General features: G+C 40.7%; 7 protein-coding genes across 10 annotated transcripts in view; 2 read left to right on the top strand and 5 right to left on the bottom strand.

The window, feature by feature from the left end:
• Positions 1–5282, top strand: part of oxtrb (oxytocin receptor b) — a 9484-nt gene extending 4202 nt beyond the window's left edge. For both annotated transcript variants that reach the window (XM_008319714.3, XM_017036334.2), the window contains exons 3-5: positions 1287–1383; positions 2374–3506; positions 4841–5282. In XM_008319714.3, the coding sequence (XP_008317936.1) occupies positions 2591–3506; positions 4841–5133 (1209 nt within the window). In that variant the 5' untranslated portion in view covers positions 1287–1383; positions 2374–2590 and the 3' untranslated portion in view covers positions 5134–5282. The remainder of the gene's footprint in view (positions 1–1286; positions 1384–2373; positions 3507–4840) is intronic.
• Positions 5283–5683: 401 nt separating this feature from the next.
• Positions 5684–7108, bottom strand: LOC103385740 (caveolin-3-like). The gene is made up of 2 exons (XM_008319716.3): positions 6982–7108; positions 5684–6357 (listed from the first exon to the last, which is right to left on the bottom strand). The coding sequence occupies exons 1-2, from the start codon at positions 7081–7083 to the stop codon at positions 6016–6018; spliced, it is 444 nt and encodes a 147-aa protein (XP_008317938.1). The 5' UTR covers positions 7084–7108; the 3' UTR covers positions 5684–6015.
• Positions 7109–7800: 692 nt separating this feature from the next.
• cav4a (caveolin 4a) lies at positions 7801–9167 on the bottom strand. Its single transcript, XM_008319719.3, has 3 exons — positions 8843–9167; positions 8477–8664; positions 7801–8043 (listed from the first exon to the last, which is right to left on the bottom strand). Exons 1-3 carry the CDS (start codon positions 9068–9070, stop codon positions 7893–7895), a joined length of 567 nt encoding a protein of 188 aa, XP_008317941.1. The 5' UTR covers positions 9071–9167; the 3' UTR covers positions 7801–7892.
• A 1580-nt stretch (positions 9168–10747) lies between these two features.
• Positions 10748–14274, bottom strand: si:ch211-213o11.11 (probable G-protein coupled receptor). Its single transcript, XM_008319717.3, has one exon. It carries the CDS (start codon positions 13207–13209, stop codon positions 11947–11949), a length of 1263 nt encoding a protein of 420 aa, XP_008317939.1. The 5' UTR covers positions 13210–14274; the 3' UTR covers positions 10748–11946.
• Positions 14275–15714: 1440 nt separating this feature from the next.
• LOC103385744 (uncharacterized) lies at positions 15715–18675 on the bottom strand. 2 transcript variants are annotated; one of them, XM_008319720.3, is made up of 6 exons: positions 18402–18675; positions 17913–18086; positions 17677–17833; positions 16929–17104; positions 16617–16839; positions 15715–16522 (listed from the first exon to the last, which is right to left on the bottom strand). In XM_008319720.3, exons 2-6 carry the CDS (start codon positions 18066–18068, stop codon positions 16341–16343), a joined length of 894 nt encoding a protein of 297 aa, XP_008317942.1. In that variant the 5' UTR covers positions 18069–18086; positions 18402–18675; the 3' UTR covers positions 15715–16340. The 2 variants fall into 2 exon arrangements, with proteins under 2 accessions (XP_008317942.1, XP_016891844.1); XM_017036355.2 differs by lacking the exon at positions 18402–18675 and adding an exon at positions 18166–18312.
• Positions 18676–18812: 137 nt separating this feature from the next.
• rrp9 (ribosomal RNA processing 9, U3 small nucleolar RNA binding protein) lies at positions 18813–24780 on the top strand. 2 transcript variants are annotated; one of them, XM_008319721.3, is made up of 15 exons: positions 18813–19023; positions 19171–19259; positions 19369–19481; positions 19583–19650; positions 20231–20272; positions 20361–20487; positions 20567–20691; positions 21184–21276; positions 21360–21460; positions 21547–21681; positions 22092–22154; positions 22237–22394; positions 22531–22610; positions 22825–22898; positions 24223–24780. In XM_008319721.3, exons 1-15 carry the CDS (start codon positions 18943–18945, stop codon positions 24323–24325), a joined length of 1452 nt encoding a protein of 483 aa, XP_008317943.1. In that variant the 5' UTR covers positions 18813–18942; the 3' UTR covers positions 24326–24780. The 2 variants fall into 2 exon arrangements, with proteins under 2 accessions (XP_008317943.1, XP_008317944.1); XM_008319722.3 differs by having other exon boundaries at positions 18814–19023; positions 22237–22382.
• A 670-nt stretch (positions 24781–25450) lies between these two features.
• Positions 25451–26789, bottom strand: part of grm2b (glutamate receptor, metabotropic 2b) — a 21761-nt gene continuing 20422 nt past the window's right edge. The window contains exon 6 of the mRNA XM_008319697.3: positions 25451–26279. Within this exon, the coding sequence (XP_008317919.2) occupies positions 26206–26279 (74 nt within the window). The 3' untranslated portion in view covers positions 25451–26205. The remainder of the gene's footprint in view (positions 26280–26789) is intronic.

Below are 26789 nucleotides of genomic sequence, written 5' to 3'. Positions count from 1 at the left end.
TGTTAGCGTGACTGGGCAGAGGTTTGTGTGAGCACTAACAAACACAGTGTGTACCATAGAGTTCTTCAGACGGTTCTTGTTCCACGGTTTGATTTTCAGTCCTGAACATTTAATGGTTTTAGTCTCATTTTTTTACCTAAAATATTCAGTAAAAAGTTCCAAAATGTGACTTCTGACCGACTGTTATTCTGCTAGCTTTATTGTTAGCCAAAGGGCAATGTTGTTTGCTACGTTGAAGCTAGCTTTAGCTGCTAACATACTGACGTAGGGTCATATAAAACGCCTTGTCAGTCAAACTTCTCACTTGAGTTTCTGTCTGTTTCCTGTCAGTGATCTCACCATCGACTGACGAAACTGCAGATAAAGATAAGATTCTCTCGCAATTCCTTCGCCAATTACGCCGTGAAAGTTTCGGGATAACAGAACTCCCTGACACCAGTATTTCCAAGGCCTGGAGCGTCTTTTCAGGATTTTATTTTGACAAAGATGATGAAGTTGTGAAGTTATCTAAGAAGACAGATACAGGAATGTTCTGCTGGTTTGTTCATTATAGAAATGTAGAATGGTCCGGAATCAGGGGTCTCAAACGCCAATGACCTGAGGGCGTTTCATTGGTGGGAGGTTTTTTTTTTAAATATATAGTTTATTATGTTTGTCTTAAATATATAGTTTGTCTTATAATGAGACCGATGTGAGAGAAGTCGGGGTAGGAACTGGCCCGCGGGCCGGGAGTTTGGGACATCTGTCTCTGTCTGCTTATCTCCAACTTTAATCTTCAATAACGTTTTCCGAGGCTGCGGAGAGTTCACGGGTTCTGTTGTGGTGTCAGTGGTGAAGCCCGTCAGTGGTGACGCTGCTCTGCACAGACGTATTAACAACTGTCTGCACATCAGGTCCAGGAAACCAAATGGGAATTCTCATCAGAATTCCGAGCGTCTGCAGCCGTTTATGTCTGAGCGAAAAAAGAAAAAAAATGTTCTTCAAAAGGGTCAGCTCCTACAGGGGTCCTAGAGGGTCCACAGAGGTACTGCAGGGGGTTGTAGAACTTTTGGATCACTAGACAATTTATATACCTTAGTCACACTTTTTTCTTCTTTTGCTGGGTTTGAGACTTATCTAAAGGATGAAAAAAAGTGCAACTTATAGTCCAGAAATTGTTTTTTAGGATTTTAAATCTTACATGTCAGTATTTGGAGTATTCGTATACCATTTATTGCTAACAGCTAACAGATTTTTATTTTCCCTGAAAAAAAAAAACTAATCCTTATTCCAAATGTTTTTTTCAGAGTCAACAACTGACCGGCCTGCCTGCGGTCCAGACCAGTCTCCATGGTGACGGAGTTGTTTACCATCTGAACATCCACCGACGTTCCTCGATGTGAAGTGAGTTCGTATAAATAACAAAAACAATCTCTGACTTTTTTTTTTTACATAAATATTCTGAAAACATTTTTCTTCATCAAGCCCGTGTTTTTAACCTGATATGGAAAATGTGTGTTTGTGCAACAGTGTTCCAGGTATTTTAAGAATTCCTCTGTGGTGAAACTAACAAAACAAGTGAATATGACCCTTGAGAATTTCTTATTTGGACAAATGTTTGGTTTGGACACGGACGTTGAACTGACTCACAGTTTGGTTTGACGTGGACGTGGACTCCGTCATGGCACATTTGAACCACGTTCACTGGTTCATTTACAGAGACTTCCATTTTCTAATCAACTAAAATCCTGCGTGTTTGTGAGTAGTAATGAAAATAAGGAGTGAGACTAAATAAAGACCTGCGTTTTTGTAGTTTTTCTGTTTATAGTTAAGGAGAAACAAGAACGACAGAAGAATGACAGAACTTCATGAACCAACTTTTGTTTTTGTTTTTTTAACTACAGTGGTTCCTCGTCTATCGCGAGAGTTACGTCCGATAGTTATTGTATTATTTACGTATACATTAACCCTTTACGAAACCGTTAGGAGGCAGCGTAGGACGTGAAATGTGGCAAAAAAACTTAACGAAACTTTCAAAAAATCTCGTTCACGTGTACGTACAGATAATACCCTGTTGAAAACTGTTACAAAATGTTTTTAAATTTATTTATCTTAGGCTAGAAAATGCTCTCGTTATCACGAAAATAATGAAAATATTGAACTTAATTTATTTATCTTAGGCTAGAAAATAATGAAAATATTGAAAATTCAAATTTTTTTATATACCGAAAATCCCGCGATATATCGAAAAATCCGCACTACGAAAAAACCCGCGATATATCGAAAAATCCGCACTACAAGAAAATTACAAAGATATTAAAAACCCGCGAGGCACTGAGGGACGAGGGACACACACAAAAAAAACAAAGTTACATCAACCCGATTGTTTCACAGTGATGACGACAGCTGTGACGCAACAAATGGAAGAAGCAGAGAAGATTTGGTAAAGATCTAAACTCCCTCTGGAGGGACGGTCCGGTGTGGGTGTGTGGTCTGACTTCGTCTGTAACTCTACAGACCGAACAACTGACATGTGACCAGCACTGAATCAAGCAGGAGTCCCGGGTTCTGCACTCATTACTGGCTGCGCCGTCCGCGCGCTTTACGCACCATGGAAGAGGTTTTACGCGCGGCGGAGAGCGGGGCGCAGAATGTCTCCTGGACCCGGGAGAACGGGAGCATGCTGGGAAACATCTCGGCGAATCCTCTGAAGAGAAACGAAGACGTGGCCAAAGTCGAAGTCACCGTCCTGGTCCTGGTTCTTCTGCTGGCGCTCACCGGAAACGCGTGCGTCCTGTGGGCCGTCAGCGCCACGAAGCGCCACCAGTCCCGGATGTATTACTTCATGAAGCACCTGAGCATCGCCGACCTGGTGGTCGCCGTCTTCCAGGTTCTTCCGCAGCTGATCTGGGACATCACCTTCCGCTTTTACGGCCCGGATCTGCTGTGTCGGACGGTGAAATACCTCCAGGTCGTGGGCATGTTCGCCTCCACCTACATGCTGGTGCTGATGTCCGTGGACAGGTGCGTCGCCATCTGCCAACCTCTGCGCACCGTCGACAAGAGCATCGACCGCTTCTGCGTGCTCTTCTCCTGGGCACTCAGCTTGATTTTCAGCTCCCCCCAGGTTTACATCTTCTCTCTGAGGGAGGTGGGGGACGGCGTGTATGACTGCTGGGGGGACTTTGTGCAGCCCTGGGGGGCCAAGGCATACATCACCTGGATGAGCGTCAGCATCTATATTTTGCCGGTGGTCATCCTGAGCGTATGCTATGGTTTGGTGTGTTTTAAGTTATGGCAAAATTTGAATTTAAAAACCAAGAGAGGGCCTTTACGGGCCTTTGTTTCCAGGGCGTCCAGAGACGCCCACCCTCTGTCGGGGGTCAGCAGCGTGAGGCTCGTTTCCAAAGCAAAGATTCGAACAGTGAAAATGACATTCGTGGTTGTCCTGGCCTACGTGGTCTGCTGGACCCCGTTCTTCTTTGTCCAGATGTGGTCCGCATGGGATCCTGCTGCCCCCAGAGAAGGTACAGTTGATGTTTAGTTAATGACCCAGAAACCACAGCCGTCGTTAGTGACGACTATTAAACACCGGCAAAAGTGAAAACTGAAAACAGCTGAGAATACCTAATAATATATTATATTGTTTAAAAAAAAAGGTTTTTACTTAATATTTAATCATAACTTTAACTCTGTGTGTCAGTTGGAAAACACAGTCGGTTCTTCCTCCATCTTTACGAGATTAAAATGACATTATTCCGTGAGTGTCATGTTTGTTCGATGTTTAGTGAAATAGAACTTTAATATTAAAAGAGTTTAAAGTCAAGCTCCGACACAATGACGTCATTTAATCAGCCAAAAAAAAAACCCCAACAAAACCCCATAAACAACAGCACGGCTTTCATTTTACTTTGGCTCAAAGAAATAAATAGTTTTTCACGTAAATTAAATTGTGTTTTTGACTTTAACTTTTACCTGGATGTTTGTCAACTGATTCATGTCTTTTCAACACAAATATATATATACATATATATAAATATATACATGTATTTATATATAATAGTCACATAATCTCAAATATATTTGAAGCATAAATGTAAATATATATTTAGGACTGCGTAAGAAATATACTTCCAAACTCTGGCACGTACAGTATACAGTGGTTATCACTGATAAGAGAACAAGAGGAAATGGGCCGCGACATTAAAGAGCCCCCCCACCCTCTCTCTCCCTCTCTCTCCCTCCCTCTCTCTCTCATGCTCCAAACATTTGGAGTGGTGTCACATAAATAAGACTAAGTTTGTTGATTCCAAACTTCCAGGGCAGACACCGGTGTAATGTCCCTTTTTCCCCAGTCCTCTTACACAGCAGTTCACAAAAATAAACACATTACAGGCAGAAATACCTGACATGTTGACAAAGACGCCCCTGTGTCTGGGTCAGAAACAGCGTTTATTAACAGCATTTAGCTCAGAGAAAGATATTAAAATATAATAGAGAGAGAGAGAGCCTTTGCCGATATGCCGATATTGTCCAAACACCTAATTTCCGATTCCGATATCAACCGATACAGGCCTGGTAATATTTATTTAATTACCTGGCACAATCCCTTGATTTTTAAAATGAGCTACAATGCTGCCATCTAGTGGCGTTCCCCTTCAACTCTTTTCAGGGCACATCATTTGGTAAAACCCAGGCTTTGCGTTATCGGGTTTTTATTATCGGAGTAAAAAAACGAATGAATTAATCTTACAGATATTACATAATTATGTTAATATCGGGCCGATATTATCGGACATCCTTAAAAAAACATATAAACTGCTCTAACTTATTTTATTCTTTACTTCCTGTGTCCCTGCAGACATGGCCTTCATCATCGCCATGCTGCTGGCCAGCCTCAACTCCTGCTGCAACCCCTGGATCTACATGTTCTTCGCCGGTCACCTGTTCCACGACCTGATGCACCGTCTGTGCTGCGGCTGCGGCTGCGGCTGCAGACGGAACCCGACAGAGAAACACTGTCGGCGGCGGCACCGGGGGACCTCGTCCACTTACATCATCAGGAACACCAACCACGGGCCGAGCCTCGCGCACACGTCCAGCACGGGAGTGCAGGACACGGAGGAGCCGGCGGAGAGTCACTCAAGCTTCTGACCTGAAGTCGGTGAGACGTGCAGTTCGAGCAGACCGGGGTTTCTAATCTGTGTTTGTAGATGTTTATGAATGACGTCACTGGACAATTCAAACCATCCTTTCTGGTCATCTCCTGTACTGTGATAATGGAGAGCAGGAAAAGAAAAAAACCATCACGGTGCCAGAAGCTGGAAAAAAAAAAAAACCCATCACGGTGCCAGAAGCTGACGTCATGACGTTTACCTTCAGAACAAGTTATCAACAGGACCGAGTTAGTTAAATATGGTCTGTTCAGAACATTTCCTCCGTTTGAACTGCAGCTAATGGGTTTTTAAAATCAAATTATAAAAAGACGTGACTCTGTGGACCGAACGGTGCTTTTACCTTTCCAACAGAGCAGTTTAATGGCCGCTTTAAAGATAATTATTGTTCATAAATTGTTCGTTATAATTGGTTCTGATGTTGTTTTATAGATATTTTCATCCTAATGCAAACATTTCTTTTTGTTTTCTTTTTCTTTTTTTACCAGTTTCAAATATCCTGGGATTTTATTCGTTTAGCGTTCATTTACTTTTTTTTTTTTTTTTTGGTACGTTGACCCATGGTTGGTTTCAAACTACAATAATAGTTCCCCCTTGTGGCCAAAATGATTACTCCACCAATTTCGTTTCGTTTATCTCGCAGCATGAAGGATTTAAAACGAAACGGTCGTTTCTTATTTTGTTATTTTGACAGATGTAAAAATTATTAACGAATTTGAAAGATATAAATATCCTCCTAAAATAAAACCTTTTAAATTAAATACAGTCATTGATTGTTTTAGGTTTTCATATCTTTATAGAAATACAATTATAGGCTTAAACCAGAAAAACTCTATCATGCAGTACTCTCAGTACTCAGGACTTATACTTCCTTGCGCAAAACCACTTTTACACCGCTGTACATCTTCCCCACCGACTCAAAGATGGGGCTGACGAAGGTGTGAAGAACCAGTGAGTAGATCCGACCCAGACACTGTGACTCCATCGAACAGCTCTTGATACACGGAACCACAGCCCAGATGTGGCAGAATGAAATACAAGCAAACAGGAAGCCCCAGATCAACGACAGGGGGACACCCAAGATGGCCGTCAGGCAGCGGTAACAGCAGAACTTGGCCACAGTGAAGGTGGCGGCGCTGGTCGTCCACACCCTGTCCAGACTGTGTGTGCCTGCGGGCTCGGCGATCACGTCTTCAAAGTTGACCTGGAGCACAGAATTGACCAACATTAACCCCTGATTGGCCGCATGAGCTGGTGATGTCATCACAGTGGTTTAAGATGTTTCAAGAACTTTCTAACTCTAGGACTGTTGTCACAGACATCACTGTAGGTTCAACTGTTTTTCTACAGTTTCATACCAGTGCAGATTTATCCACAGTGGGACAAAATAATAAATAATCTCAGGGTTGCGCCCCCTATTTTGAGCACCACCGATCTAAATAGTGGTGATAGTGTTTAGGAAAGGGTTGAGAAATATTTGTGTCTCAACCTTTGGCATCTCCAGGAGCTCCCCCACTTTCTTGTAAATTTCGAGGCCTCAGTGGATACCCCCCAGTCCTGACACCAAACCCTTTCACTAGATAAAACCCATTCTTATTTCATAAATTAATTCACATCTGTTTAAAACTTATCTGTTTTTGAGTAAAAAGATTCAAATCTGTGGTTTTACCTGCCATCAGAACTGACCTCCAGGTCGAATTATCGATTAAATCTATTGAATTGATTTTGTTTTTTGTTAGTAAAGTCTCAGGGACTGAAGAGAGAAAAAAAAGAAGTAACATTAGAGAATTAGGAAGACATTTTCAGGTTGGTCTCCTGGTGATCCCACCTTGATCACGTCTTCATTGATCTGCTTTGGATCCCTGTTGACGAGGTCGATGTCTCTGTCCCGTCCCTTCGCCTTCTCTCGGCCCTGGTTTCCGTCCTCCATGGTGCTGTCCTCTGTCCGAGCCTGACGTCCCGATCCAGACCAGAGCAGGGAGTGACCATGTCTAAACTGAAACCCCTCTCAGCGTCAGTCCAGCTGTGGAATCCCAGCAGGCAGATGTCAGTGACGAACTTCACGAGGCTGTCAAATACAGGGAGGGCAATGAAGACACACACACACACACACACACACACACACAATGTCCATTCTTTTGTGCTAATGTGACAAGTCACACTCTCGTCCACCGTTAGCTGCAGAGTGAAACAGGCTGCTGTAGCATTTCACACAGGGCTAACAGTTAGCCGCTCTGCTAACTATAGTCAGTGTCGTTTGTGTATTTAAGACTTTTATTATTTACAATACATGTTTTCAGAGTAATCACCACAGTTTGAAAAACAAAGAGATGCTGCATGCTGAAAAAAAAGAAGCATTTTCAACGTTTGGATTTTAACCATAAGGAAAATTTCAAATAAAAGTCCCTCTGGTTATTTTTTGTTTACAGCTACTGTGTATTTTCAAGGATTGCCAGATTGTGCTGCGTGTCTATGTCTAGACCAGAGGGTTTTCAAAAGGAGGTGCGTGTCCCACTGGGGTCCTCAAAGTTACAGCTGGAGTGGCATAAAAATTTTTTTTATTGATTAGATGTTTCTTTATATTTTGCACGTATTTGAAATAAAAAAAATCAAGGTATTAAAATGTTTATTGATTGACATGAGAATTATTAACAAAAACAAGGTGTGTTTATAAATGGCCACTAGTTTATACAGTGGGGGGGCGTGTGTTTCTTCTTCATCTCTCCACCAGTCACAGTCTCATTCTTTGGCCAGATGAATGCTGAAGCCTCCACAGCATCTCCCAGCACTTATGAAGAAAGGCTGCACAATGACGCCCAGCACGATGGTCCATAAGCTCTGGAGCCACCTGGTGGCCATCAGGATACAGTGGGTACAAGGACCAACAAACCTGTGACAGAAGGTTGGAAACGTTCAAACATGTATGAGAACAATGATGCGGTGAGTCCAGTTTATATCTCCTTTTTTTTGTTTTTTTCCCCTTCAACCCTGTCTGTTTTAAACACACACTAATGATAAAACACAGATAATCTGGACAAAGAAGAGTCTTCGAGTGACTCCATGTGGACAAGTCCTGATGTTCATGCATTGAAGTTTTTGAGTTTCTTGTTCCTGCATCCCAGTGACTTTGCTTTTGTGAAAGTCACTGGGATGCATTCAGGTCCTGGCTGCTTCCTGACATGGCTAAATGTGACAACTACGCTGCTAAAAACCTTTGGTTAGATGCAGTTTGTCTGCATTTTTTTAATCTATCTGATCCATAAAACAGAGTTTGAGACTCAGGTCCAGATGATATCATTCGGCTGTTTTGGGTGTTCACCTACCATATGTGGAAGCAGCTGAAGACGGCGAAGAGAAGACCAGTGATAACAGACACAGGAACTGCAAACAGCAATGTGACTATTCTGTAAATCCAGACCCTGGTCACCTCAAACAGAGCGTGACTCCAGATCCACACTCTGTCTCCACTCCGCACTGACACCGGCTCAGCGATCACATCTTCAAATTGGACCTTAAACAAAACCACAAAGAATTCAGAGCTGCAGAGCTGGGTTTGTTTTCAACTTTCGACCACAGGAGGGCAGTGTAATGAGCCAGTTGGCTTCTTATTCTCCCTTATGTCAAAGACTCAATGGCGTTTGTGTAAATGAAAGGCGGGAATTGGCCAGAGCAGAGAGTGGATGCAGTACCTTCAGACAGTCGTTGATTCCTCTGGGGTCTCTGGACGTAATCAGAGGCTTCGTGTCACTGATTTCCACCAGGGCAGACGTGTGGATGTAGTCGTCGTCGTCCACAGAGGGTTGGGCCCTCCACAGTGTCTGAGGTTCCTCCCCATTGTCAAATCCTTCAGACTCACTGTCATCGCCCAAATCAATCTCTACCTCCGCCACCGCGTCCCCTGTCCTCCTGCTGTCCATCCAAACATGTGAAGAAAACACAATCCAAAAAGAGAGAGAATGAGAGAGCAGGGTGTGTGTCTGTGTGTGTGTGTGTGTCCCACTGTGGGTCACTTGTACAGCGCAGCCCTCTGCTGGCAGGGAACCCCACTGTGGGTCACTTGAACAGCGCAGCCCTCTGCTGGCAGGGAACACTCAGGTTATATTGGGATCATACTGTGCTCTGACTGGCATTTGCAGATGGTGTTTGGAGTCAAGATCGTTTTCCTGTGCTGTGGTGGGACATGAAGGATAGATGAGATATAAATACTGTGGGCATGGAGATGTCTGTGTGTGTCTGTGTGTGTGTGTGTACACAGATACACGGGGGGAACCACAGAGAAGAAAGGTTAAATACTAAAAAAAATAAATAAATAAATAAATAATCAACAGAGAAGAAAAGTTAAATACTAAAAAAAAAAATAAAAAAAAAAATAAATAAATAAACCCACTCTGTATGAACTCAAACTTTTTATTTATTGAATTGAGTTTTCTAAAATTATATGTAACTCGACAAAGGGCATTTTTTCATAGTATTGTGCCCCCTACTGGCATAAAAGAAATATAACGAGTTTTATTTTTTATCAGGAAAAAGACGTCTTACAATAAAGACCTAAAACTCCGGGATACGTTTTAAATTCAACGCATCATTTGGTATAAATAAAATTAATAATAAAATGAATTCAATAAAATAGAATAACATTATTTTAAATTGTACTTGTTGTCCTTATTGATCAGGCAAAAGTTGAGGGGAAAAAAGTTCAAAGTTGACTTCTGGGTCATTTACACTGTTCGGTTAATTATGTCTCATCGTTGGTTTATTTTAAATGTTGTGTCTCTATGTTCATTATTGTCCTTCTTTCTTTTTAATATACACTAGGTATTTAAAGGCGGACAGACCTGGACTGTCAACAATCAACACGTCACTAGCTGACGTGCTAACTGAGAAAGCTAACGCTACAGGTATGTTCTTTCCGGTCTTATTCTGCCCACGTCGGGGTTTTTTTCTCCGGAGATATATTTCTGTATCTGTTTATGTGAAACAAATAACAAATGTTGGCCGATGAAAACAACGAAATATGTTTTTTTTATCCCCCTGTGGTTGTAGTTCATTACCATCGTGGTTTTCTCTAGCTACACATTAGCCGGGAGCTAACAGAGCGGCAGCAGGGACAGATAATAACGTAACACCACTGTTCTATAGGTCTGAACGACATCACGTCTGTCTAACCTGTGTATAATCTGCCTTTACATCGAGCTTCTCCTCCTCCGTCGACCTATGGACCCATTAGCAGACACTCGACTGTTAATAACAGGTGAAGAACGAACTACCGCAGCTTCTCTCCCATTGGTTACATAATATGACTTTGTTATCGTTGGTGTTTTAAATTTAAAATGGTTCACTTTGAAATAATGTACAGTGGAGTCCCGAGATACTGTACGAGTAAGCAACTTTTGTAAGATTTTGCCTCGTGATACGAGGAAACATCTAGTTGCTCAACCAGGCTTCATTTCTCCACCCGACCCTAGGTGGCGCTGTCGCGCTCACTGTCCCTCGCTGAGTTATTTTACCCATTTTTATAACAATAATATGACATTTTTGAAATTGTTATTATAAATGATCAATATATTTGTTTATATCTATGTTTTTATGTTTGGATGGGGTGATTTTAATTTAATTAATTGATGGTATATTTCTGTTTTAATTTTAGTTATTTTTAATGGAGAAAATGCAATGGAGATACAAGAAAATCTGAGACCTGAGTGTTGTTGTGGAACGGATTAGACTCGGGTATATCTCGGGGGTGCACTGTACTGTTACTGCAGCCCCCGTCTCTATAGTAATGGTGGCTGGTGCTGGTGCTGGATGGAGGTCAGACAGGGAGGACAAGAACATGATGTAATGATTACACAGAGTTTCCTGTGTCGGCGCAGGAGACCAGGGTATGTTAATGGACCACACACCTTGGCAGATGGGTTTGTTTGTGTTCCTGGCTGCACAGGTGAGGTCAGTACAGAGGTGGAGTACAGTATGGAAGTGACCAGAAGGACATAAATAAACAAACATGTCCAGCCTGATGGCACTTTGGTGAAACTGCTTTATTGCAGTTGTTGATGCTGAGCTGCAGCAACGTGTCAGAAAAGCAGCAGCAGTGGAGCTCCGTGTCTGAAGAGTGTGATAACAGACCACGTTTGACTCAGCGTCAGGCATGAATTTTTAATGTTCTATAGTGAGTGTGTCTGCGTTTGATCTACAATGAGCTTCCTGTGTCGTTGACACGGACAGTGGCTGCCGTTATTGTGGTCATTTAATGAGAACAGTCAGTGAAGGAGGATGTCTTTCATCTTAATTAGCATCTTTCAAAGACCGCCGAGGAGGAAATCTTAATTAAGGATTAAGGACTTCATTTTTAAATATTAAAAATACTAAAAAAGTATTTCCTTTTTTTTATATAGCAAATACATTTTTGACACATTTATATAAACATATAAAGGCAGTTTCCTTTAATTTATTACAACAATTCTAGGCTAATACATATTTTAATACAAAAATCCAATAATTTTTCCACACAGAAATCTTCATTAAATAAAAATAAATGTTTGAGGTAAACTGTCAATCAAATAATCACGTAGTCGATGACGGTGCATATCATAAAACTGATTAGGATTTTTCAACAACAATTTTCCCAGTGTGGGATCAATAAAGGTTCATCTAAGTTTGGTCTACTCTCTAATCTAGACAAAATACCACTTCACGTACAGAAATACAACGAGTAGATCAGACTGCATTAAGACTGCGGGGGTTTTTTTTCAGCTGATTTGACGTCTGATTTTCTCTGTAGAGGAGACAGGAATATTTATCCGTATTCCTCTGGGATCTGCCCTGGTATCCTGAAGCCCGTCTGGTCCAGAGTGCTTCTGGGACTAGAAGTTACAAAACTTGTCTGAGTCTCTAACGTGCTGCTGGTCCTGTGAAGGAACTGCAGGAAGTTCTCGTGGCCTGAGACCCCAGGACTGCAGATGACCACCTCTACTGGCCGGGTGGAGTAACAGCAGCGTACGATCTTACACAGCTCCTCTCTGATCTGTCGGTTCAGAAGTCCATAGAGGAACGGGTTGACCGCGAAGGAGGAGTAGGCCAACCAGGTGACTGCCTGCTCCAGGTCCCGGCGGACGCTGGTCTGAGCCTGAAGAGTCAGGTGTAAATGAAAGACAAAGTACGGCAACCAGCAGATCAAAAACTGACCGACGATGACCACCAGCGTCAGAGCAGCTTTTTTACCCCCGAAAGGCCGGTCACGCAAGGTCCTGCGGGGGGCGTTGGAGGTTGTGATAATGGTGATCTGGCTGTTGATGGAGTCAGAGCGCTGTTTCAGTTGGTTGTTAGTCCACGAAGGAACAGGTCCGTGCTGGCGAGCTGCCACTCTGGCTACCCGGTACACGCTACAGTACACGGCAAAAATCACCACCGCGGGCAGGAAGAAGCAGACGATGCTGAAGAGCAGAGAGAAGATTCTCCTGTGGTCACTGTGGCCCCGGTGCCACAGACCGTGGGCGGCACAGGCGGCGCTCAGGCCGCCGAGGGCCGGCCACCCGAACAAAGAGGACAGGCCCAGCGCTAGAGAGACCAACCACACCGACGCCATGACGACCGCGGTCAACTTCAGAGTCATCTTCACCTCGTAGTGCATCGGGTGAACGATGTAGTAGTAACGCTCCACACTGATGGCGGTGATGGTGAAGATGGAGGCCGCTGTGAGAACGACGTTAAAGAAAACGTAGATCTGACACTCCAGCAAAGTCAACTCCACACCCACGAGAAGAGGTGAACTGGAAACGATCCCTAGAGGCAGCAGCAGGACGGCACACAGCAGGTCCACTGCACACAGATGACAGACGAAGATTAACCTCCTAAGATGGGGGGCTTTGATGACCACCACCAGAACGGCAGTGTTGGCCACAAGAGCCACAACATTCACGGTCACCATTAGAAATATCCCCGTCAGGTCCTTTAGGTGGAGCTGGGAGTTTAAAATGACACCAAAGTATGTGTTGTCCGCCGAGGGCATCGGTACCGCAGTGGAGTTGTCAGGGATCGGTACTGAACTGTTTTCCTCCATGACTCCCACGGAGGTTTTTTTAATAGTGTTTCCAGACTATCCCATGGTGCAGGGACGGAGACGAAGGATCCTGAAAACCTCAGAGAAGCTCAGATCAATCCTGTGAAAGATAAACTAATAATATTTTATCTTTTTTTTAAAAAAAAAATCTCAGTTAAGTCTACAGGGAATAATGGAGCTTTTTTCTAAATTTCCCGAACTTTACCTTCTGTGATAGTAAATGCTAATGCTAAAATGCTATTGCTAAATCGCTACCGGTCATGTGAGTGCCTGTTGCAACTGGAAACAAGTCTTGGTGTTAAACCACAACACTTCAAACTGATGTCATTTAATATCATTTAAAATCTTTTAAAGTCACAGAAGTAAAGTCGCTGTGTGAATCCACAGGTTGTTGCTGCTTTAACTACAACAGAGGACAAGTGTCTCTCCTCTGTGGGGGGGAGGATGGGGGGGTGTTAAGAGGAGGCAGATGAATAAGAATAATCATCATTGAGGACACTCGTCCTCATCCTTTTGAAATGAAAACTGTCACTGTGTTTGTTTTAGTCCATCCACAGGACAAGGACTCGGTGAGTTTCTCTCTTCAGCAGCATTTTCTATTTTCACGTCTGTCAGAATTAGTGACCAAAAAAATAACAAAAAATAATAATGATCAAGTTATTCAGAGAATACATAGACAGTTCAATTTGAAACTTTACCTGAGTCTTTGACGGAGTTGACGTCACTGCCTCCACCTGTGATGAGATGCTAACCCGGATCACTGCTGCTAACTAGTTAACTAACTAACTAGTTGACTAAAACTGTCAGTGTTTACACCCAAAAAGTGCTCAAATGAGCTGTGACACTGACAGAGAGGTGAGGAGCAGTGAGTTCAGGGACACCGCACCGCTGGCTGCCAGAGGGGGAGAGACAGAGGGAGGGAGGGAGAAAAGGAGGGGGAGGAGCCACGTCCCACCTTACATGAGTGCATCAAACACAGCATGTATAGATTCTGTACAAAAGGTCAACATTTTAACCAAATGTTAAACAGACTGGACAGCAGACCGGCTGAACGTCTGTCGTACTCGGTAAAAAAAAAAAGTTGTCTAATGTCGTGAAGCTCTAATTTTTTATTATGGTTAGATAGAAAATTAGAATCTTTTTATTGTCCAGGCTTTCTTTTCTTATGCAAATATAATATTTAGGCGGTACGAGATAAAAACAAATATTGTAGAGCGCAACACTGACATCTGGTGGTTCTAACGTGTACAGCATTTTCTAAAAATAAAATTAGAAAATAAATAAATCATCGGCAAAGGCTTCAAAGTTTTAATATACTTTTTTCACAGTGAATAACAGCAAATAGAGAACCAGAAGTTGTGGAAGCTTCATTGCCATTCTTGGCTTATCTAAATCTATAAAATAGAATCTTAAAATACAGTATCACATGGTGTATTGCACAACTCGTAACAAGAGTACAACAACGGACAATATAATCCAAATACTTTCTACTTATAAAATAAATAAAGGCCAGCTGATTAAATTGTGCTAGAAGTGTTTAACAAACAACATCACGATCCAGCCTTTAAAGATACGACCACTTCACACCCCAACAGGAAACAGGAACTTTTGGTTATTTTGGAGTACACGCCACAGTTTTTAAGTATTCGGTTAGTTGAGTGGAACGACAGGTTTGACTTTCACACTTTTGGCACGTTGAGGTCAAAAGACACAAACAGATGTCAGCGTAAAACAGAGAGGACCCTGGGAAAAATGACAACAACTAGACTATGACTAAATACATTTGTTTTTTAGAAAACTAATGTCATCGGGAGAATACATAGACAGTTCAATTTGAAACTTTACCTGAGTCTTTGACGGAGTTGACGTCACTGCCTCCACCTGTGATGAGATGCTAACCCGGATCACTGCTGCTAACTAGTTAACTAACTAACTAGTTGACTAAAACTGTCAGTGTTTACACCCAAAAAGTGCTCAAATGAGCTGTGACACTGACAGAGAGGTGAGGAGCAGTGAGTTCAGGGACACCGCACCGCTGGCTGCCAGAGGGGGAGAGACAGAGGGAGGGAGGGAGAAAAGGAGGGGGAGGAGCCACGTCCCACCTTACATGAGTGCATCAAACACAGTGTGTATATATTCTGTACAAAAGGTCAACATTTTAACCAAATGTTGCCAACAGACTGGACAGCAGACCGGCTGAACGTCTGTCGTACTCGGTAAAAAAAAAAAGTTGTCTAATGTCGTGAAGCTCTAATTTTTTATTATGGTTAGATAGAAAATTACGTTGTCTAATGAAAAACTAATGTCGTGAAGCTCTGGTTTTTTATTTTGGTTAGATAGAAAATTAGAATCTTTTTATTGTCCAGGCTTTCTTTTCTTATGCAAATATAATATTTAGGCGGTACGAGATAAAAACAAATATTGTAGAGCGCAACACTGACATCTGGTGGTTCTAACGTGTACAGCATTTTCTAAAAATAAAATTAGAAAATAAATAAATCATCGGCAAAGGCTTCAAAGTTTTAATATACTTTTTTCACAGTGAATAACAGCAAATAGAGAACCAGAAGTTGTGGAAGCTTCATTGCCATTCTTGGCTTATCTAAATCTATAAAATAGAATCTTAAAATACAGTATCACATGGTGTATTGCACAACTCGTAACAAGAGTACAACAACGGACAATATAATCCAAATACTTTCTACTTATAAAATAAATAAAGGCCAGCTGATTAAATTGTGCTAGAAGTGTTTAACAAACAACATCACGATCCAGCCTTTAAAGATACGACCACTTCACACCCCAACAGGAAACAGGAACTTTTGGTTATTTTGGAGTACACGCCACAGTTTTTAAGTATTCGGTTAGTTGAGTGGAACGACAGGTTTGACTTTCACACTTTTGGCACGTTGAGGTCAAAAGACACAAACAGATGTCAGCGTAAAACAGAGAGGACCCTGGGAAAAATGACAACAACTAGACTATGACTAAATACATTTGTTTTTTAGAAAACTAATGTCATCGGTCACGCCCTACTATCAGAAACAAAAGTCAACAAATCAAAGAAATTTAAAATATTACATGTTAATTTACTACAAATTAAAAACGTTATAGGTGAGAGTCAGTGCCCACTACGACACTACGTCGGCCAGGAGGGAGGAATCCTGGCACAGGTTTGGATCCAGACTCGCTCTGTGTTCGTGCCTGATCAAACCCAGCCTCTTCTTTAATAGTTTGTCCTCATTGTTAAGCTTTGTTCTGATTGCTGTTCTTATTTGGCTGCAGTCCACACCAAACTTGGTCGACACGTGGTCTGCAACAAAAGAAAGAAAAGAAAAGAACAGAAGTTTGATTTTCCACTCTGTGTCTTCTCAGAGTGATGAACAGCTCTGTGCTCTTCTTCTTACCAATGATGCCCTTCAGGATGTCAGGTGGTAGCTGAGGCTTGTGGCACTCGTCTCCTGCCCCTCTACGACCTTGCAACGAGTGTGTGGCCAAAGTTTCTCTATCAAAAAGTATCATCAGCAGCGCTGAAATGTACTTCTTGTAGTCCGCGATCTCCGCGATCGGCTCGTAGAGGTTCCTCGGTATTCGAAGATTTTCAGCAAGAAACAGAATGTTGTTATTATCCTGAAGGGAAAAAAACAACAGATTATAATTTAACAGGTTACTGCAGATGGTGATGAGGATAAACTTTAATGATGAAAAAAAACCCCGACCTCTGAGAGTTGGTGGACTTCTCTGATCTCTGCCTCAGGCGGAGTGGAGAACGACAGGGTTTCATCCTGCGAGGTCTGCTGTATGAGTGTTTCCTCTCTTTCTTGGAGAACGTGGTTCAGTGTGACTCTTAGTTCGTGTGCTGTGTGCCTCATCTGCATCATTAGAGTGTTCATCTCTACACAAAAAAAAGAAAGAAAAGAAAGTTGGATTATTTCACAAACACACACAAAAAAAAGAAAGTTGGATTATTTGACAAACAGGAAGACAAGTCAAAAGACATGAACCAAAATAAAAGGACACTGACAAACTCTATTACATTTGTTTTACAAATCAAGGCCTTGACAACTGCAACAAAACTCTGTTGAAGATCTTGGTCTGTATATACTGTATATCTTCATTATCTTTAATATTTAAAAATTATTTGAACTGTGACAAAGATAAACCGGGTGGAAAACTCGCCTTTGCTTTAATTTGTATCCAAGTTTGACTAAATGTATAAAAACACTGGTCAGGACAAGAAATGATAAAGTCATTACTAAATATATAAATACACTGGTCAGGACAAGAAATGATAAAGTCTTATTTTATTGTCGATAAATCATCATCAAAATGTGAATGTCTGCAGTGTTAAGTAAGTTAGCAAGAAAAGAAAAAAGTTATAGGTGTTTTCTCAAAATGAAACCTTCTGTGTCAAATGATATATGACACTTTCCCCTTTCAGTAAGTATAAATATATATTTACTTTACCTTTTAACTCCCTGAGCTCCCTCTCAGCCAAAACCCTACATCTGCGTTCGTACTTGAGCTGAGCCTGCAGCTGATCGATCTTCATGAGGAGACTGATGGTGTCCGTTCTCATGCCTGGACTTCCATCATTTTCCTCGTCAAATTCATTCACTTCGTTCTGAAACAGAAGAGAGGAGAAGAGCTCACGTCAACTAAGTGATCGGTGAGTTTAGACCAGAGACCTGGTCTGAACTCACCTCGTTGTTGGAAAACGCCGAGTAGCTGGCTTCTTCGGACGGTCTGTACCGTTCCTCATCTGGATCACAGCCAAACACCTGTACATCCGAGTCGACTTTAAGTATTTTCATTGGCGGTTGTGTGGCGGTGGTTCCTGCTTCTCTCTTGGGAGGCATGTAGATGAATAATAACAACTTTGAAAAAGAAGAGATGGTGGTCAGTGGTTTCAACAACTGTTTAAAAAAAAACTTCACGCGTTGTTTTACGTTGTACTTTAAGTAAATGTATGCAGAACGAGAACGAAAAGTTAGTTCCTATCGCATCCTCCACTCTCCTCCTCCTCCTTCTTCACCTCCTCCTCCTCCTCCTCCTCCTCCTCCTATCCACCTACTGTGTCTAGACTGCCTTCAGCTGGAGACAGTTGAGTAATACTGCCGGTATTCTAATACATCACCAGTGCAGTACACGTTCTTTTTAAAAATGTTATATGTGTTTAAAAAATGTCTCACCTGGACGTGAAGCTCGCCCTAAAGGACACACAATAACGACACACACTGAGGACAAAGCCAACGCAGTAAATGGAAATAATACTGCGTAGTAGAGGAAGTAGTACTACTGCAGTAGTGCAGTACAAAGATCCTGGTGTAATTGCGGCTAATCTATAACAGCCTTGGAAAACATTTTCGGTTTAATGTGTCTGTAAATACTACGCGTGTTTTATCTACCACTACACTTATTTTAAATATTTAAGGGGAAATGTTATGATTTTTTTACAATTAGGTGCGGAACAGTTTTTGAACACGTATTCCCCGAGGGAAGACTTTTCCTAGGTACAGTTTCCTGCCTGTTGTGGTTCCACAATGTAACCAATGAAATTACAGTATTTCACTAGGAGGCGGTACCTAGATTTAAAACATGGCCACCGGCCAATCAGCATCCTTCTTCGGACATGACGGTGCATCCATGTTAGGTTGTCGCATACACATGTGGGTTCACTGTTGACTCGGGACGTAAACTCGTTTTACCGAAACGTTTCACGGCGTCTCAAAAATGTCATTTTTTATAAAGAAAAAAGAAAACCCCAGATTGTTAAAGAAGTCTCACAGCGCGGGGACTGGGCCCAAACGAAAGGTGAGTTAGCTTCGTGATTTAGCGGAGTGCTAACAGACTTACAGTGTAACTTATGAACTCGGACTCAGGTTGGTTTGTTAAACGTTGCCATTCAATGTAACTTAATGTGATAATGTGACACGACGAACGTTTTCTCTCCTGTTGTAGGGCGATGTGACTGTCGGTGTTAGGAACAAAGTGAAAAAAGGCAACTCCAGATACAACGATGAGATTTCCAGCGACTCTGAACCAGAGAGGTAAGAATCTCATGTGCTGCTAAGTTCCAGTGAATCGACTACAGGCATGGTTTTTTTTAGCTAAGCTAAAACTGACGATTATTTACCTGTATTATACTGGTTTTCTCAGCCCCACAGTACCCAGAAAGATCCAGAAAAAAGCTGAATATGAATATACAGAAACGCCACAGGAGAAAAAGCTTCGACTGGCCAAACTTTACCTCGAACAACTAAAGGAAGCAGGTACTTTCATAGTACATTCACCGTGATGCAGTAACATCTAGTATCCTATATATATATATTTGTGTGTGTATGTGTTTATATCTTGTTTTATTTCTTGACAGACGACAAGAGAGCTGATGATGAGGACTTTGGGAATGCGTTGGTTGCAGGAAAACTTGAAGAAGAAGTGGTGAGTGTTGTCCTTTTTGTACACTTATATCTGTGACCAGGGTGTGGAGTGAGTCCTAATGTGGTCTCATATGGACCCAACTCTGTTGTATGGTAACACAGCATGAATATGGACTGAACCAAAACAGCCTTTTCTCCTTTACACTGATTTGTGTTCAGTAGAGCTCATCTCTGCTGGTTACACACCACACACTTGTAGTTGATGTAAAATGAGTGTTATGGTTAGTTAAACGGTTTGTTATTAGTTAGTCATTAGTTGGTCAATTAAATTTATTTTGTAAATATGTATGTTTTGCTCCTTTTTCATCTTTTGTTGCTGTTTACTTCACAAGTTGAATTTCAGTTCAGGGGTTTAGTAGAAGGCACATTTTGTTAATGCAGCAACTTATTGACACTCACTTCACAAGTTGAATTTCAGTTCAGCGTTTAGTAGAAGGCACATTTTGTTAATGTAGTTTGTTTATATCCTGCCATTTCACCCATTTACTAATAGTTGAAATTAAAAAATATATATATTTCTCAGACTATAACATCAGGCAGATGTCTCTGTTTATGACATTTTATTATGTTCTTTCTTTCAGCTGGAACAGAAAGGAAAACTTCAGCGACTAATTGCTCAAGATGTGAGTAAAAAAAAAAAACAGTCCTTCTGAGAAAAAACTGAAACAATATCAAATAAATTTACTTTATTTTTTTCTTGTTCTGCCAAAGCTTCTTCCGCCAGATGCTTCAGAAATCCGGTTACTCAGGGGACACAAACTTCCAATCACTTGTTTGGTCATCTCGCCCGACGACAAGTGCATCTTTTCAGCTGCCAAAGACTGTTCCATCATTAAATGTTGGTTCACAGTTTCCAGTTTTGTAATAACGTGAAACTTCTAGCAGGTGTCTCACACTTTTATTTGTCACATCTTAAGGGGATGTCGAGAGTGGCAAGAAATTACACACAATACCTGGAGGAAGGAAAGGCACGGAGGACCGCCACGTTGGTCATACAGCGCACGTGTTGTGCATGACGATATCCTCAGATGGCAAATATTTGGTGAGTTGTGCGTAATAATGTCCGATATTAACTTTTTGCCGATATCTGATATTGTCCAAACACTTCATTTCCAATTCTGACATAAACCGATACCAATATAGTTTGTCAGTGGTGGTGTTTATAAAAACATTCTGTATACGATCCTCTGATTATTAGATTAATAGATCAATAAAATGAGCTGCAGTGCTGCCATCTAGTGACTTTAACTGTCATGTACAGCTGCTTTTCTCCAAAACTATTTTTAGGGCAAACATCATTTAACAAAACCCAGGTATTGACTTAGCGGGATTTCATTATCAGAGGAAAAAAATTATAACATTTCTTACAGATATTACATAATTATGGTGATATCGGGCTGATAATATCTGTCGGCCAATGTTATCGGACATCTGTGCATTCTTGGTTTACTTACTGCTTTTGTCAGTTTGGTGACAAAGTCTCATGAAACCATTTTTATGTTACAATGAAATGTTAATTCTTTTTTTTTTTTAGGCAACTGGAGACATGAACAAACTGATTATGATCTGGGAGGCAGAGACGTGTAAACATATTTATAAATTCACAGGACATAAAGGCCCCGTGTCGGTGAGTGACACGTCTTTCTGCGTGAATCTCCATATTTCAAATGTACAAGAAAGAATCGTTCAAAGTGTGTGTTCTCGTCTCAGGGTCTTTCGTTCAGGAAAGGAACTCATGACCTGTACAGTGCATCACACGACCGTTCAGTCAAGGTGTGGAACGTAGACGAGAACGCATACGTAGAAACTCTGTGAGTGACGGATGTCATTAATGATCGTTCTTTATGAGCGCGGTGATGTACGGGACAGTGGTGAATTCTTAATTGAATCGTTGCAGTTTTGGCCACCAGGACGTCATCACAGGGTTGGACGGTCTGAGCCGTGAGTGCTGTGTGACTGCAGGTGGACGTGACGGCACCGTGAGGGTGTGGAAAATAGCCGAGGAGTCTCAGCTGGTGTTCCACGGTCACGAGTGAGTCTCGTTGTTCGTGTTTTATGTTTAGCTCAAAGATTCGAGGGCTGAGTTTGTCCTTCTGTCTGATTATTATTCTGTCTGACTATTGAAATTGTAGAAAGAATTTTTAAAGAATTTTAACAAGTTTGATACTGGTGGAAAAACCAGAGCAGAATAATCAGCAAGTATTTTCACACTTTCCTGTTTCTTTCCTTTGAGCCTTGGTTAATGTGATGATTTTTTACTCTACATTTATCTGGTGATTTCATTTGATTGTCATTTAAAACCAAAGAGAAAAAAAAATCTCCTGCAGTCTTCAGTAATTCTGCCATGTTTTTTTTTCCTTTCCTTTTTTTTAAACTCACCTTTTAACCTCCGTCACGTTCGTACGAAACGCCTCACCTTCTTTTATTTCTGGTATCTCACAGGGGCTCCATCGACTGTGTTCAGCTTATAAACGAGGAGCACATGATAACGGGAGCAGACGACGGGTAAGACTTCAGTTTCCTGTTTTTATTACCCCCCCCCCCGCCTCACCCCCTCCACTCATGTTTCTCACTCCAACCTCTTCAGCTCTGTGTGTCTGTGGAGTGTCAACAAGAAGAAGCCTCTCTGCACTGTAAAGCAGGCGCACGGTTGCCATGGCGACACATCGCTGGAACAGCCCCACTGGATTTCTTCGGTGGCTGCTCTTCAGAACTCGGACACCGTCGCCTCAGGTGCCTGCGGCTGTGAGAGTCGAGTTTATTTATTTAAACAATTAATGCACACAGAAGTGAACAGAGATTTATTTTTGTGTCCATTTTGGCTTTGGTTTTTATTTCACTGGAGCTCCTTTAAACAGTGGTGTTGTATTTTTCTGTGCAGGTTCACATAACTCACTGGTCCAGGTCTGGAAGTGTGGTCAGAAATACCGTGGCCTCCAGCCTCTCTTCAGTGTCCCCCTGGTAGGACCGCAGGCTTTATTTTTTATTTTTTTTCACTCTAATACTGTGTGTAAAGTGAGTGTTTTGACTCGCACCGTATTTTCAATAATCCTCAAATTGTTTTTCTAATTATCTATATCTATCTAATATAAATATTTATGTTTGTATACATGTATGTATATGTGCATATATACAGTATATCATAATTAATAAGTGATGTGTTTTTGTGTCCCAGTCTGGTTTCATCAACTGCCTGAAGTTCTCCAGCTCTGGTCAGTTCTTGGTGGCAGGAGTTGGACAAGAGCACAGGTAAATAATCACTTTACATTAATGTCAATCACTGGACATAAACTGACTCATTTTGTTGATCAGGAGACGTCTCCATAACACAGATCTTAAATCTTCACAATGGTGTTTTTTTCTTCTCCCCAAAACGGCCACTAGATGGTAGCGTTAATCCACTTATCAGTAGCTGAAATTCTTTCGGGGGGCGGTTTGAACTTCATCTCATCTGTCCATAAAGTCCTGATGTGACCAACTTTAACTACAATCATCATTTAATCATAATTACACTCTGGTTTATTTATATTTAAAGTTTATATTTTTATTACTTTACTAGTTAAAAACCCCAACTCTGTCTGTTCTGGTATAAATTAAATTAAATTCTTAATTAAAGACCAACTACAGCCGTAACTCCGAGCCACGCCCTCTGTCAGGGATGTCTGTTTTTCACTTAGCCGCGTTTCATTACTTTTCCTCTGCGCTCTCCTGACGAGCTGAGCCTGGGATCCAGGCCTTCTTCATGACCTTTATAACGTTCAGCTTGATGAATAACTTAAGACCCGTCTAAATAAATCTGACCTTAATTTGATCTCAGAAAACTCTCCAGCGTGGTGTTAATTGGATTTGCAGATGTCAGGTTTTCTCTGCTGCGTAGAGATAACACAAAAGTGCTGCGTGGAAGCCGACGTGTTGAACACAGCCTGGAGGATAAAGTCGCTGCTGTTATTTACAGAATTCCAATTTCCTCCGTAGCAGGGAATCCAGTAAGCGGTCTCACCAGCGGGCGGCGCTGGATACAAACCTGACAGTCACGGATATCAGGACTGTACACAGATCAGATCAGAGTTATTGTAGGATTTGGTGTTTTTAGGGATGTCCGATGTTAACGTTTTGCCGATATTGTCCAAACACTTTCCAATTCTGATATCGACTGATACAGATATAGTCCTGGTAATGTTTATTTATTTATCAGCCACCGTATGAGTTTCTGGCTCCAGTATTCTGTACACTATTCCCTGATTATTAAAACAAATTAAATAAATGGGCTACAATGCTGCCATCTAGTGACTGTCACCTTCATATACAGCCGTTTATCCCCAAATATATTCTTAGGAAACACATCAGTAATGATTCTAAGAGATATTACATAATTGTGCTATTATCGGTCGGCCGATATTATCGGACATCCCTGGCGTTTCAGAGTCGTTCACTAAAGTCTAAATTTAGAAATCCTGAAGAAAAAAAACGTCACAGAATTTTTGAACCAACTGTGAATCTACACTAAGGAGTTTGTCACCACAGCCCTGATCTCAGGTCAGCGGTTTCCTGACTCTCGTGCTTCTCTTTTCAGGCTGGGCCGATGGTGGAGACTTAAAGAGGCCAAGAACGGAATCTACATCATCCCGCTGAAAAGGAAACCTTCAACTCCAGAGGAGGTCAAAGTGGCTGAATGAGTAGAATCAAATACTTTACAAATGTCTAAATTTACAGCTCAAATATTCTTAAATAAACACATGCGTCACAACTTTCTATTTATGTACTCAGTATTTCTCAGAACTTAAACTTAAATAATGTCTTAAAGACTTTTTTTTTCAACATTTTTTTTTTACATTTAACCAAAAACAACAGCTGTAGATCGTCGACATATTAAAACATCAGGAAATCCCAAAGATTAAAAAAGTTGAAGTATTTTAATATCAGGTTTTGATTATAATCAGACACATCGTTCACATGTATAACTGCACAGACTCGACTGTCTAGAACATTAGTGATATTGTTGCTTTGCTCTGCGAGCTTCAAATACAAGTATCAGCAGAAAAGTTGATGTAAACGTCACGTTTTTACCTTTTAACCTATAAACTAAAAGCAAAAAAAAAAAAACAACCAAAGAAATAAAATTAAAAAAAAACAAATTCTGAATTGGGCTGTCCCTATATATTAATACATTACTTGAATAATTAATAAAAATCTATTAATGGGTCTGTTAAATTTAGAACATTAAATTCAAAATTCAAATATAAAATTAAGAATCTAATTTAAGTAAACGAGGCATGCCTTTCAAACAGCTGTCTAGATACAGTAACATGTCAGAAACAGTCAGTCATAGAAAAGTCATTCAACATTAATAAACTACAGAAAAAAAAACACAAAACTTTAACTCCTGCGAAAATAATAATCAACAGTATCTGAAAGTACTGGCCGGTTTCGGAGGGCTGACGTTGCACAAGTGCGAGAATTAATTAGGGATGTCCGATAATATTGGTCGACCGATGTTAGCATAGTTACGTAATGTGTGTAAGAATTGTTATAGTTTTTTTTTTCTCCGATAATGCAAACCAATAACTCAATGCCTGGGTTTTGCTGAAATATGTATGATCTAAAAATAGTTTTGGGGAAAAACAGCTGTATATTAAAGTGCAAGTCACTAGATGGCAGCACTGCAGCTCATTTTGTTGCAGCATTCTTGTATGTAAAATGCTGGTGCCAGCAACTCGTACAGTGGTTTGTACAGATAAATAAATATTAGCAGGCTTATATCAGTATGCGTAGATATCGATACAGGAAATTAAACTTAGATATCGATATAGGAAATTAGGTGTTTGGAGAATATCGGTTATCGGCAAAAAGTTATAATCGGACATCCCCCATAATTCATATTTTGTAAAGTTTTTCACCAGTTGAAATGAGCACCATGATGGTTATAAAAAGAAAAAGAAAAACCTCAGTCCTAAAGTAGGAGCACTTTCAATAATCCCAAACACTGCGATGTTTTTTTCTTAAATATTAAAAAAAACGCTGTATTTACATAAGTTACAAGAAAACACGTTGTTACACCTAAAACAGACACACGTCCTTTATATCGTCTAGCCGTCGAGTACTTTTTTCTTTTATTTTTAAAATCACGTTCACATTTTTTTTAAACAGCGAGCTCTAAATTAACGTCCTTAAGTCCTTGTCGTAAATATTCAGATTCACAGCACTAAATACGAGATAAGTACAGCGTATGTTTATTCATATTATTTTTGACTTTTTTGTTTGTTTGTTTTATGAACCACTATTGCTTCACAACGCACCCATAAACACGACTGTTGAGGACAAGGCACGGTGCATTTAATCACATCTATCTGTAAAACCAAAGAGATGACGAGTTAATAAATTAATACAAAACATGTCGTACCGTACATCTGGAACTTCCAAAGTTAGCTCCTCCTAGTGGCTGTCTTTCAGACTTCCTCGGGCAGAGAAGTGTCCACACAGCATGAGCGCTGCGTCGTTCAAAACGAATGATGGTTGGATGAAGGTTTGTGCTTGAGGAGAGAGGAAGACTAACATTTCACAGGGAGGACGTCGTGGAATCCACCACCTCTCGGCCGTTACACACGGCTGGCACGTAATTCGAAGTGGATCCTGGAAAAACACAAACATCAGCGTTAACCAGAGCAGAGGATGATGGGAGCCCACCGCCGCCACTTGGGTAAAAAAAAATTAAGAAATTCTTAAGAGAAAATAATGAGACACTGGTATGAACTTGTCAAATTTTTGTTTTTGAAAACATTTTTAGAATTTTTTTTTTTTTTTTTTAATTATTTTTTAGAAAACAGTTTTTAGGATAAACCCTCCATTTTGGTCAGATTTAATTTTTTTCTCCAAAATGTTAAATTTTTCATGTCATGAAAAAATGTATTTTGAAACATTCTTTTGAATTTTTTTTTTTTTAGTTTTGAAAAAAACCCATTTTAATACATCTTTTGAGAATAAATTTTCTTTGAAAATGTTTTTTAAAAAATGTATATTGAAACATTCTTTTGAAAAAAAATTTCAGTTTTGAAATTGTATTTGAAAAAGTCGTGAAAATTTCTTTTTGATACATTTTTTGAAAATAAATTTCTTTGAAAAACATTTTGAAATTTTTTTTTT

The sequence above is a fragment of the Cynoglossus semilaevis genome, chromosome 11 (genome assembly GCF_000523025.1).
Source record: "Cynoglossus semilaevis isolate Cse_v1.0 chromosome 11, Cse_v1.0, whole genome shotgun sequence".
In the NCBI taxonomy this organism is placed as follows: domain Eukaryota; kingdom Metazoa; phylum Chordata; class Actinopteri; order Pleuronectiformes; family Cynoglossidae; genus Cynoglossus; species Cynoglossus semilaevis.
The sequence above is the reverse complement of the archived record's forward strand: the minus strand, read 5'-3'. Positions and strand labels throughout refer to the sequence as shown.

Coding starts and splice junctions, on each gene's coding strand:
- LOC103385740 (XM_008319716.3), bottom strand. CDS start 7,083: ATGGAGGACGGAAACCAGGGCCGAGAGAAGGCGAAGGGACGGGACAGA. Junction 6,358..6,981: donor TCAATGAAGACGTGATCAAG/GTGGGATCACCA, acceptor TCTGTGCTCCAG/GTCAACTTTGAAGACGTGAT.
- cav4a (XM_008319719.3), bottom strand. CDS start 9,070: ATGGACAGCAGGAGGACAGGGGACGCGGTGGCGGAGGTAGAGATTGAT. Junction 8,665..8,842: donor GAATCAACGACTGTCTGAAG/GTACTGCATCCA, acceptor GTTTTGTTTAAG/GTCCAATTTGAAGATGTGAT. Junction 8,044..8,476: donor TTCAGCTGCTTCCACATATG/GTAGGTGAACAC, acceptor CTTCTGTCACAG/GTTTGTTGGTCCTTGTACCC.
- si:ch211-213o11.11 (XM_008319717.3), bottom strand. CDS start 13,209: ATGGAGGAAAACAGTTCAGTACCGATCCCTGACAACTCCACTGCGGTA.
- LOC103385744 (XM_008319720.3), bottom strand. CDS start 18,068: ATGCCTCCCAAGAGAGAAGCAGGAACCACCGCCACACAACCGCCAATG. Junction 17,834..17,912: donor CGGCGTTTTCCAACAACGAG/GTGAGTTCAGAC, acceptor CTTCTGTTTCAG/AACGAAGTGAATGAATTTGA. Junction 16,523..16,616: donor CATCCTGAAGGGCATCATTG/GTAAGAAGAAGA, acceptor CTTTTGTTGCAG/ACCACGTGTCGACCAAGTTT.
- rrp9 (XM_008319721.3), top strand. CDS start 18,943: ATGTCATTTTTTATAAAGAAAAAAGAAAACCCCAGATTGTTAAAGAAG. Junction 20,273..20,360: donor AGCGACTAATTGCTCAAGAT/GTGAGTAAAAAA, acceptor GTTCTGCCAAAG/CTTCTTCCGCCAGATGCTTC. Junction 20,488..20,566: donor AGACTGTTCCATCATTAAAT/GTTGGTTCACAG, acceptor TCACATCTTAAG/GGGATGTCGAGAGTGGCAAG.